The sequence below is a fragment of the Chelonoidis abingdonii genome, chromosome 3, assembly GCF_003597395.2.
Source record: "Chelonoidis abingdonii isolate Lonesome George chromosome 3, CheloAbing_2.0, whole genome shotgun sequence".
NCBI classification, from domain to species: Eukaryota; Metazoa; Chordata; order Testudines; family Testudinidae; genus Chelonoidis; species Chelonoidis abingdonii.
The window spans coordinates 64,991,887-65,004,850 of NC_133771.1; the positions used below are offsets into that span (position 1 = coordinate 64,991,887).

The 12,964-nt window shown below is 44.8% G+C and overlaps 1 protein-coding gene across 2 annotated transcripts in view; it reads left to right on the top strand.

Annotated features, from left to right (window-relative positions):
* The window catches only part of TTK (TTK protein kinase), a 95,289-nt gene that overhangs the window by 24,208 nt on the left and 58,117 nt on the right, over positions 1-12,964 (top strand). For both annotated transcript variants that reach the window (XM_032774990.2, XM_075063817.1), the window contains exons 6-9: positions 89-170; positions 271-368; positions 1,266-1,365; positions 11,172-11,298. In XM_032774990.2, coding sequence (XP_032630881.1) covers positions 89-170; positions 271-368; positions 1,266-1,365; positions 11,172-11,298 — 407 coding nt within the window. The remainder of the gene's footprint in view (positions 1-88; positions 171-270; positions 369-1,265; positions 1,366-11,171; positions 11,299-12,964) is intronic.

Below are 12,964 nucleotides of genomic sequence, written 5' to 3' on the forward strand. Positions count from 1 at the left end.
ATATTTTATTCAAGGTGTGGTGGTTTTTTTTTTTTGTCTTTTTTTTTTAACTGCTGAGATAACTGCAGTGTGTATTCTCATTTTTTAGGAAGAACAACAACTCTCCACAAGAGTTTGATGCAGTCCGGGTTGGGCGCAATCCCTTAAAGCAATTAAACAAATCTAACCAGGTGGAAGCTTTTTGAATGCTTACTTCTCTCTCTCCGCTCCCCTCCCCCCCCCGCCCCTGTTTTTCAGATTTGATCACTTTCAATTTGTTTAAATGTTTAGGTGTGCCCATTTGGGAGAGTTCCTGTTAAGTTAGTAATTGATGCTGTGGATACTGTGAAGAAGAAGGATGCTCCACTTACAACTAGTGTTACAAAGAGGTACAGTTAATTACATTAAAATCTTGTTGCAAAACAATAGATTTTAATCTGTCTACTCTAAAGATATTGTGGGGCAGTAGAACTGACAGCTCTTTTCAGGACATGGACAACTTAGTTGGTCATAACTGCCAACGATGATAATTGGGGGAAAAAAACAAAAAAAACCCACACACCTATTGTATTACCATAGGTAAGAATACGTGATGCACTAACTTTTTCAAATGACCACCCAAGTCAAATCTTTGTACAGGAGTATAGGTAGGCTTGGAAGAATTAATTTTTTTTTGGTAAAAGTTAATAAACATCAATTTCACCATGTGCATGCAAACTAAGGAAAAGATATTTCCATAGATAATTATAGAAATGTACAGATAGGTAAAGTAAGAAAAATGCTGCTTGAAAACTTAGAGTTTAAGGATATTTGCTTTGTGTATGTTGACAATTGTTGTTTTAATGGTTATAAAGCTTTAACGTTTTGAATTTGTTTGATCCCGTCTTGTAATTTCCTTTAACTGTGAAAAATTAAATCGATAAAAATCTAAAAAAGCTTAAGAAACGCATCAATTATTATTCAAAAATGTTTTAAAAAAAGGAGGGGCGAGGGCAAACAAAAACCTCATTATTCCAAACCTACATATGTACCCATTTACTGGGTAAGCAAACCAAGTAGAACTCATCATATGGAGCGGCTTCTGCCATATCATGGGATAGTGTGTCATCTGTTTAGATTTTTATATTGTACTCATTACTATGCTATCGGAACGTTCTCACTGCTCCTATGATTTTGTGACTTCTGTCCAGCGTTTGCACAGCTAGCTCAAAACAGGTGAACATTTGTCCTTAAATTTTGAAGTTTGAGGTTTCTTTTACTCTTAATGTTGTCTTTTATATAAACAGGCAGATATCTGGCTCTAAATGCACAAATTTGATTGCGCCTCTTTTACTGCATGCACCAAAACTTAATGAGGATGATTCATATGAACTGGGAGACTTAAAGGTAACTTTATTTTTCTGTTTCAAATAAGAAACTGTAGAAAGCTAAAGATGTTTTAGGTATGTGTGGGGGGGATGGGGAATGAAAGCAGTGTCAGGTTTGAAAATTAATTCCAAAAACTTCAAAACCAGACTTCAGCGAGAAACTGCAGAGCTGGAAATAATTTGCAAACTTGACACCATCAAATTAGGCCTGAATAAAGACTGGGAATGGCTGGGTCACTCCAAAAAATAATTTCCCCTCTGTTGATACTCACACCTTCTTGTCAACTGTTGGGAATGGGCCACATCCACCCTAATTGAATTGGCCTCATTAGCACTGACCCCCCCGACTTGTTAAGGCAACTCCTATCTTTTCATGTGCTGTATATTGATACCTGCTTAATGTATTTTCCACTCCATGCATCTGATGAAGTGGATTATAGCCCATGAAAGCTTATACCCCAATACATTTGTTAGTTGCTAAGATGTCACAAGAACTCCTTGTTGTTTTTACTGATACAGACTAAAATGGCTACCCTCTGAAATCTGGTACATTGAAAAAATTAGTTTGTTCAAGTGATCGTCTACATGTTCCACTGTTAGTGTGCATGTGCCTCAAGCACACAAGATCTGATTGTTTTGAATAGCAGTGTCTGGGGCTGCACCTGTGCCCTGTGTGCTCTCTTGCTTTCTGTAGCAGTGGGTATAAAGGGCAGGGCAGCCACAGCTCACTCTCAGTTCCTTTGTACCACCCGTGGCACAAGATGGAACCCATGGTGTTTGCATTTCTTAACAGTGGTTTATTAGGTACACTTCAATTTTTGTAGTTAAAATTTATTCTAGTTAAATTTTCTGTATTGTTTTATACTATTTTTTAGCTTAGCAAAGAATTGGGATAGGTTTTCTACCCTCCTTGGGGTTTTCCTCTGTTCCTAGAATTCCCAAACCGCTGTACACTCCCATAAGATGGTGGGGCCTAAATCCTTGGGCTTCAAAATTTGCCTGTCCTACGATGCCTGTTACTGACAGCTGTGCCCAGTGCCATGGTCTGGATCATGTTCCATCATACTGTTCCATGCAGGTCCTTTTCAAAGAAGACCTAGATGACAAGGAAATCAAAGCTGAAGCTCTTTCTCACGTCATTCTATATAAGTGGCCTCTCTTGTGGGAAAACCATTAGAGACAACCCTGATATCAAGCCAGCCACATGTGTCCAGCAGTTTTACTAACAGTTATGCCATGCTGAGCTCCCATGCTCCCTCTAATCTGCACTCTGCATCAGCTGCACTGGGGATGACCCCAGGGAGAGAATGTATGGAGTACTGCTCCAAGGAATGGAATGGGGATGGAAGGCTTCCCCTAAGACACTACCACCAAGAGATTTTTAAGACCAAGTCCCATACCGAACCTTCTATGATGGCACCAGCAGTTGTTAAGCTTAAGACTCTTACTGCCATCAGCACAAATAGGGAAACAATATCCATGGCACTGATTGTCCCCATACTGGGCACCTCAGAGCCACTGAAGTGCACGCGCTCTCTCTCTCTCTCTCTCTCTCTCTGCACCATGCCTGCATCAGAACTGTTCATCTCTACCTTGGCAATAGGAATTGATGATGGAGGTTCATCATCATCCTTCCCCCACTGCATCATAATACACTGCACCTTGAGATCAGCCCCCCTGCTGAGTTCATCCCTCTGACAGATTGTGAGAGGTGTCCACTAAACTATCTCCAGTACATGTGCAGAGATGAAGCACACTGGAAAAGTCAGCTCCACTTCCGGAAGAGGAATATGCCTCCTCCTGCTCCCTGTTAGAAACTCAGAGTGAGACAGAATACTGTGTTGCTGCTTCTTGGGTTGTGCAGTGGTTGCAGGCATTTGGCATCCTTCAGGAGGTCCAGACAGCCATAGACTTCACTTTCAAGGACAATAAACTTTTGAACAGTGCCACTGACAATACCTTGCATACTCTAAAGGAATCTAGGGCCACATAGAGATCCCTGGGCTTTTATAGCCTAGCCCAGGGGTTCTCACTTCATTGCACCATCATCCCCTTCTGAAAACAAAAATTACTACATGACCCTAGGAGTGGGGACCGAGGCCTGAACCCACTGAAGCTTGAGGCCACCCAGGCCTGCCACCCCAGGCAAGGGGGCCAAAGCCTGAGCCCCGCTACCCTAAGCATGGTGTGTGTTCAGAAAAGCTGAAATCCAAGGGCTTCAGCCCATGCTGAGAGGCCTGTAATCTGAGTCTCACCACCCTGGGCTGAAGGCCTCGGGCTTCGGCCTTGGGCAGTGGGGCTTGGACTTTGGCTTCATTCTCAAGGCCCAGCAAGTCTAACGCCAGCCCTGGCAACCCCATTAAAACAGGATCCCAACCCACTTGGGGTCCCGACTCTCAGTCTGAGAACTGCTGTCCTAGCCCCTAAGAGGAAGTTCTTGAATCAACAGCAACAGACCCAGACTGCAGCAGTACTACTTATTTGGAATCCCTGAGGAAGAGGTCACATTTCCACCTCAGACAGCTCCACTTCCTCTTTGACTGCTTTCCCTTCTGGAGCCCTACAGGGAAACATCAATTTTGACATGCAGACCAGGAGCTGCATATTTAGAATCACTGGTTGGTCACCTTCAATCACTGGTTGGTCACAGCTTCACCGTGAGTCACAACAAATAATACCCAGTGTTTTGTTTCAGAGGGGGCGCTAGCCTAGTTAGGTTGGGCTCTGAACCTAATATGCACTTTACCCCCATCCCTGGAATACCAGGGATCCTGAGAAAGTTGAAACAGGATGTGGACTGAGTCATCATGATAGAACTGACTTGGGGCAGGCAGTATTGGTATCCCTAGCGAGTGTATCCATTTGATGACCCATCACTTTACCAGCTCAACTGGACCTGGTCTCTCAGTGCAACAGCGAGTTCCTCACCTGGACCCAGTATAATGTCTCCTGACTGCCTGGATGCTAGCTAGCTGACATTAGGACATATTACTTCAGAGAAGAAGATAGATATCAGACTGTCTGCTTTCTCTAAAACTCGCTGACCTCACTCAGCTCAATATGGGTGCTTTAGGCAGTAACATCTGCTAATCACCCTCTGGTCCAGTGCTAAACAGTCTTCTTGCACCCTGAGGTATCAAGATTATTTAAGTGGATTATTAATGTCTTCCCCTCAGTTCAGAAACCCCCCTCTATCATGAGACCTTAACCTAGTGCTGTCAAGCCTGAGGTGAAACCCCCTGCTGTAAATCAGCTATGTGCTGCTTCTTCGAGTGCTGTCCCTGTGGGTGCTCCACTTCAGGTGTTTGTGCTCCCCTGCGCTTGTAGTCGGAGACGTTTAGTAGCAGTGCTGGGTCTGTTGCATGTGCGTAGTCCCCTCCCATCCCCCTAACGGGAATGCTCAGTTTCCCGGGCTCTCAGCACCTTTCCTCCAGGCTCGGAGTGTCTGTCCCTGACAGCCACGCTTGGTGTGTTTGCTACCTATGTGTTAGTGCCTCTTACGCAGGAACTAACAAAGTGTTGCATTTCCTCAGGCTCACAGAAAGGCAGGGAGTGGAGAGGTCTCTAGGACTTGCATCGGGGCATGAGGCTTGGCCCCTTCTCCCCCCTTTACCAGCCGCAGCTTCGAACAGGAGTGCTTTCTCCAACCCCACATTGGAGTGCCCCACCAGACATCACTCGAGAGAGCACCTGGGTCCCCACTGCAGGAATAAAAAACAAACAAACAAACCCACAGCCGTCCCACAGATAATAGCACCGACTGTGATGTCAGCGCCAGGAGCTCCGATGCTTGAGAGCTCTGGCACCGCTTCAGACAGAGGCTTCGAAGTCCTGTGCCTCCACGGGCAGGCATCTAGTGCTGGCACCGGCTGTGTGGTCAGCACTGGGAGCTGAGATGGTGGAAAACCTCGGCACTGCTAGATCCAGAGACTCTACAATAGCCGGCTTCAACACAGGCATTATGGGGAAATCAAAACCCATGCCTCTGCACCATGATGTACGTTCATTCCACGGGCAGTCATCTAATACCGGCACCGGCTGTGCTGTTAGCAACAGGAGCCAAAGTAGTGGAAAATCCCGGCACCGTTAGAGCCAGAGACTACAAGAGCTGGCTGCACCACAGGCACTATGGGGAAATCAAAACCCTGTGCCTCCGCACTGCATTTTATATTCGTTCTGTGAGCGGGCATCCAATACCAGCACCGGCTGTGCTGTCAGCACTGGGAGCCAAAGTAGCATAATATCCTGGCACCGCTAGAGCCAGAGACTCTACAAGAGCCGGCTCTGACACAAGCACTAAGGAGAAACCAAAACCCTGTTCCTCTGCACTGCTGTCTACAAATGGCGGTGCGGCGCCACTATAAAAGGTGGCTTCTTCAAATGTGCACCCAACACGCACAGAGGTGCAGCCAGCAGCACTGCCTTCCCCTCCGCAGCCCTGGCACTGACAAGGACGCAGCCCCAGGGGCCAGTCAAACCCGCACAGCAGCAGTTCCTCAGACAGAGGGTTCTGGTATTTGGCTCTGCCCTTGATCCCTTTATTTGCGGTACCGATATGAGAATGATACCCTCGGCACCAAGTCTCCTTCCATCCCCAACATCACTTGCTGTCTCGCTCCTTATTTGAAGGAGAAAGATCAGGAAGAACAGGGAGTTATTCCCCCATTGGCTCCTATCCATCAGGAGTCAGTCAACGCAGGAGTCTCTCCTGGGGCCTATTATGCTGTCCCCAGATACGTAAGTGGTATGGGGACCCCCTATGCAGCTCTCATCCCAGTGGGCATACTGGACTCGTTGGGTCATATGCCCCACACAAGGGGGGGACTGCCCGCCACAGCCAGACCCAGCACACAGTAATTCCCCACAGCTTCTGTACCAGAACCCTCAGTGGTACCAGGGGAAGGGGAGGAAGAATCTCCACCCCTGCAGGAGACATCACCTACCCACTTGCCATCATTGTCCACAGCGTACACCTTTATGCCTCCTCCCCCTAATCTTGGGGATGATTTCAAACTATTCCATGGCTTATTTGAGAGGGTGGCCTTCTCTGGACATCTTCCTTGAGGAGGTCCCTGTGATACAGCATGGGCTAGTGAGTTTTTTTGCATACATCTGCTTCGTTTAAAAAAAAAAAATTTCTCTTCATATGAATGAGGCACTGATGGACCCTGTAAGGGTCATTCTGTGGACCCCTGCAGCTGCGCCTCCAGCTGGTGGAAGGTCCAGCAGGAGGTGTGTACCAACAAAGGGCATCGACTTCGCATCCAGCGCATAATTTCTTAGTGATAGATGCAGTCCAGCAACGTGGCATGCAACAGCAGTCCTGAAACACAACTCATGGTAAGGACTGGAAAAGACTTGATCAGTTTTGGCAATAAGGCTTATGCCTTGGCCGCTCCTCACCGCCGCATAGCCAACTATGCAACATTACTAACAAAATACAACTATACAAGCTACACAAAAATGTCTGAATTGATTAATTGTATTGCCAAGGATAAGGGAGAACAATTCACAGCATTTGATTCTGAGGACAGGGCTGCAACATCTGTGTCCGACGGTGGTTGTAATGAGAAGTTCATGGCTCTATCTTTCTGGCTTCCCTGAAGAGGTGCAATTCATGGTGGAAGACTTGCCAGCCCAAATTATTCACCAGAAAGGCAGACAACTCACTCCACTCACTCACGGACTCACAAGCAGCTCTCCGATCCTTGGGAACCTATAACCCCAAACCGAAGAGGAAACAGAGGAATTACTTTACATCCCAATAAAAGCAGCAAAGAGTCCTGTGGCACCTTATAGACTAACAGATGTATTGGAGCATGAGCTTTCATGGGTGAATACGGTTGCATCCGACGAAGTGGGTATTCACTTTGCTGCTTTTACAGATCCAGACTAACACGGCTAGCCCTCTGATACTTTACATCCCAATGATACCACCGGCCAATTTGTTCACGATAACAGTGTTGATTTGACTCATTGGGGTTGCAGACACAGGCCCTGAGTGGACAACAATCTACTTAAGTTGCATACCAACCATCAACTTCTCCTAACAAGAACTCTGATGGATGGAGAGCAATGCTCGACCTCAGATAATTCAACAAGTTCATCAAAAACACGATTAAAAATGGTCATACTATATGCTATAAGGAACTGCCTGCTAGAAGCATCAACCCAACAAACAGCATTGCAAGCCACCAAAGAGATGGTAACCCTCTTCACAAATCTGGGCTTCCTAATAAATACCAACCTGCCCACTCTAACAACAGTGCAAGAACTGGACTTCATTGGGGCCCACCTCAACTCTATCAAGGCTATAGCCTCACTACAGAGACAATGTTCTTTCAATCTCACCAGCCTCATACCTGCTGTGTGAAATAGCCCACAGATATCTGCCAGGACTTACCCCCAGCTCCTTGGCCACATGACAGCCACAACATTTGCTGTCAGACACACCAGATTAAACATCCGTTGCCTACAAGGAAGGCTGCGTATAAACTTTTGTTCCACACAGGCACAGCATAAACAAACACCTAACAATATCGGGCAAAATAAAGGACCCCCTTCTCTGGTGGGCAAGACTGACTAATGTATGCATGAGGGCACTCTTCATTCAGACCACAAATGCCTCACTTCTGGAATGCGGAGCCACATGCACCCACATTCTATATAGGGCTGCTGGTCTCCTGTGGAATCCGTTCGACATATAAACCTATTGGAACTTCAAGCTGTCCACAACGCTTGCTCCCAATTCCTGCAACTCATCAAGGACAAGGCTATTTGAAGCCTTAGCTTGTATGTATTATATATACAGACCAGAGGGAGCACACTCACAGTACCTCTACGTGCAAGTCATAAAACCCTGACGATGGTGCATCAGACACAATATCCACACCACCACAGCAGATACCCTCAGCAGACAAATTTCTCAGGACCACGAAGGGAGCTCGACAACACTGTGCTCCTGCATGTACTTCAGCACTGGGGGTTCCCTTCAGTAGACCTTTTATTAACTGCACAAAATACCAAACACCCTTGCTTTTGTTCTGGTGTAGGTCTCGATGTGCTTGTTCTGGTGCAGGTCTCGATGTGCAGTCGTTAGGCGATGCATTCCTCCTCTAGTGCAATGCTCCCCTTCTTTATGCGTACCCTCCTATTCCTCTCTTGAACCGAGTGATCCACAAGATCAGGCTGGATGAGCCACAGTAATTCTACTATCATGGTCTCGCCAAACCATGATATTCTTACTCCCTCAGCATGACCATGCATCCATGAATCACACTCCCACTTCTGTCTCACCTGCTGTCCCAGGACTCAGACTGTGTCCTGCATCCACGGAAACTCCATCTCAGATCATGGCTCCTCCATTGCTCACGGAATCTGAGTTGACCTGTTCAGAGGAAGGCTCAGTTGAACAGAAATGAACTGTTGCCCATGCACCCTGAAGGGGAGACAAGTTAAGGCCTGGTACCAACTAAAACGGATGGCTTCCATCCAGGGAGATTACCCTCTATACTGCGTTACCTATTAGCACTCAGACGTTCAGACCTATCCATGAGCTCAGTAAGTCCGTCTACCTACCATCACAACATTTCACTCCAAGGTGATTGCCATCCCATCTTTACCCATCTACTGACCCAGTGTTTCCTCAGAGGACTCAATAGTGCCTACTCTGAACTACGTGAGCCTACTACACCAAGGGACCTGAACCTGGTCCTTCGAATCATCACCTCTTCCCTATGTGAACCCAGGATGACATTAATCACTGCTACACCATTCTATGAAAGTAGCATTTCTTGTGGCAATGACATCTGTCACACGTGTGGGAGCACTTAGGGCTTTCATGGCAGACCCTCCATACATGGTCTTTGAGGATGAAGTCTCCCTCAGACCACACCACTAAACTCCACACAGATAGAACACATTACACGCTCCTTAATTTGATGTTTGGAGGGCATTGGCTTCTTACAGAGACAGGACTAAACCGTCCCATAAATCACCCAGACTGTTTCTATCCATCACTGTATGCTCCAAAAGGAGCACCATCTCTTAACAAAGACTTTCCATGTAGATCCAGAATGGCACAAAACTGTCTCATCAGTGTGACTGCCAATCCCTCATGGGGATTCGCTCACATCCCACTAGAGCCGTATCAGCCTCCATGGCTTTCCTGCACAATGTACCTATTGTGAACATTTGTAGAGTTGCTGCCTGGGTCGCAGTCCATACCTTTAGACAGCACTATGCCTTAGAGCAACAGGAAACAACTGATACCTCCTTCAGATGCTCTCTACTATCGGAGGTCATGACTTTAACTCTGAAGCCCTTCCTTCCATCGGCGGTCATTGCTCTGAAGTCACCTAAAGTGGAGCACCCACAGGGACAGCACTCGAAGAAGAAGAGGTTACTCACCTTGTGCAGTAACTGAGGTTCTTCGAGATGTGTGTCCCTATGGGTGCTCCACTACCCTCCCTCCTCCCCTCTACTTCGGAGTTTCTTTATTAGTCTCTGCAGTAGAGAAGGAACTGAGTGGGAGTTGGTCGCATAGGTTAACTGCCTGCAGCAGCGCAAGGCAGGTACTACGCATGTGCAGCCCAACTGGCATTGGTACTAAAAGTCTCTGACTACAAGCGTAGGGGCTCATGAACACCTCAAGTGGAGCACTCACAGGGACACGCATCTCTAAGAACCTCAGTTGCTGCACAAGGTGAGTAACCTCTTCCTTTATCACTTGTCAGTCATCACAATGACTAGAGAAAACTGGGGAGATGCAGGGTGGGCCTGCCATATACAGCTTTCCTCAAGGATAGTTGCCCTCAGGTCTCACCCCATTGTCTTGCCGAAGATGTTCTGATGCCATATTAACTGATCTATTCATCTCCTGGTCTTCCCTGAATGAAATGAGACTGCATATGCTGGATGTCATAAGATCATTGTTTTTATTTGGACAGGACTAAATCATTCAGATGTAGTGCCATGTTCTTTGTGATGTTTGCTGAAAGGGCTAAGGGACAAGTGGTGTTGGCACAAACTCTGTAAATGCGTCTTGGACTGTGTTAAGATTTGTTATGGCCTGGCCAAGAAAGACTCATAAGGACATGTTAGAGCTTACTCTACCATGCCCAAGCAACCTCAGCCGTCTTGGTGGCCCAGTTAGCTAATGTCCACATCTCAGATATGCTAAGTGGGAATGTGTAGGTCAGGCCACATTTTCACATCTCGCTGTTCACAGGCTTCTAGATTGGATAGAAAGTGTGATAGGTAGGCCTCTGTTCTCACTCCTCTTAGTGCTGGGATGACTGTTTGCTACACACCCAGAGTGGAATCTGTGAATAATCATTTGAAGAAAGTACAGTTACTTATCCTATAGTAACTGGTTTTTCAAGCTAGTAAGGAATGATGAGAGAGACAAATGAATAAAAGTCTCGTCATAAATAATGCAATGTGAGGTGGTAGTCAAGAAGATAATATGAATATCAGGATTTATTAACAAAAAAGAGTGCTCAAGATATGCAGATTTGTTGTTGGCATAAAACAATTTAGAATTGGATTAAGAATACTAAAATTATTTTGTTGGTTGCTTCACTTTATTTAAAAAAGGAAAAAAACATACCAGAAATAGGAAAATTTAGAGAAGAAGAAGAATTGGAATGATTACACAGGTGTAAACTTCTCTATATTCATATATTTAAAGTTTAGAACTAATAATGTGTTTATTTGGTATGGGATATATCAATGGCAAGCTATTATTCCAAGGAAATGACTTTTAGATACTGTGTTTGAGTTCTTTTTCTTTATGCTTTTATAAATATATATTGTTTTCTTTAGTCCTTACAAGATGAAAGCTCTGTGCAATCACAGATATCAGATGAAGAGAGTTTAGAAACTGCAACTGTATCAACTGTAACCCTAAAAAATAAAACAGATTCAAGTCTTGCAACAAAAAGAAAAGAAGGTAATTGTCCTAATAAGACTAAATTTTTACCAATCCAAAATGGAGCAAGCATTTTAAGTGGGCTGTTCTGTTTAGAATGTCTGCTAAAGGGAACCTTATAACTTGCCAATACTTACTACTTTTGTGATTAGGGAAGAATTTTTTGTGGGGTGAGGTTGGGCAAAGTCAACCTTCCAAGAAAGGACTGTAAATATGTTTAAAACTGAAGCTTGTTAACTTCTCACCACTGAGTGCTGGAATTGTAACAGCTGTGCCTGTATATACACCTCTACCCTGATATAACGCGACCCGATATAACACGAATTTGATATAATGTGGTAAGGCAGTGCTCCAGGGGGACGGAGCTGTGCACGCCGATGGATCAAAGCGGGTTCGATATAACATGGTTTCACCTATAACACGGTAAGATTTTTGGCTTCTGAGGACAGCGTTATATTGAGGTAGAGGTGTAATGTTCATCTACTCTGTCCTTGCTAGCTCTTTATGAGTAGACAGGGTGTTGAAAATTACATGAATCCTGACCTTTGGAGAGCAAGACTTTTGGCAATTTGAATATCATGCTTGCTCTCTCCCCCCTCCCCCTCCCCCCCCCCCCAAAAGGCAAAGTTCCAGCTCCTCAGCTAAACAATACGACAAAGTTGGAGGATACTATTTCCTATCATCAGACTAGATGGATTACTAGACTAGAAATGGATGCATAACTCTTATCTAGGTTACCAGCATGAATTTAGCCTTCATCAGTAGTAACTAAAAGTAGCTCTGGCTAAAAATAATATATTGACCAAGGGTACATTTTTTTAAAGTGCCCAACTACCATTTTCAAGAATGACTGAGGCACTTGGGAACCAAAGTCTCACTGACTTTGTCAGGTTCTTTTAAAATGTTACCCTACGTTCCTACTTTTGAGTCTTGTGTTTCAAATGTGAAGCAGGCTCGCTCTTTGATCCCTTTGAGAGCCATGAAATGAAATTGTCCTCTCTTTGTCTGCTTAAATAAAGAGTCCGTAACATGCCTTTTAATATTTTTAAAAACATTGGTGGTGATCTTGTCAGTTGAGGTAGTATGTAGTGGATTCAGGGGGTTTTAATAAATGCTTCAAGGTCTTGTACACCATTTTATGTTCCCTGCCTTGAGGTGTTTGCTATTTTCTAAATCTACATAATGTGGAATGTGAAACACTTGTCCGTGTATTTTCTTTCCCCTGAAGAATGTCTCATTTCTGCCACAATTTCTTTCTTTATCAATTCATAAATGAAATAGATCAGAAGAATTCTTTTGTTACATCAGCTAACTTCCAGAAACTAAAGACTATTTCTTCCCTTTTGCTCTTAGATAGCTGAAAATCCATAAGATTCCTTCAGGCAACTCTAATTAATCTTGCCCTTGACAAAATGGCACTGAGTTAATTCACACTTTCAGTTCCTACAAACAAAAAGTCAGACGAACACATTAGGCATTGTTGGATCTGGCTAATTACCAATGTTATTTAATTGTGTATAGGGACAGGGAAGGCAAGAGACTAATCAGTCTCAGATGTTGGGAGTTAAATTCAAAATTCCGCTGCCACGTTTTAAAACTGGCTCAACTCCCCACTCTGGTCCTGTATTCTAGTAGTCATACCTTTGGTCAAACAGACTAGAATAAATCTTATTTGCAGCCAACACTG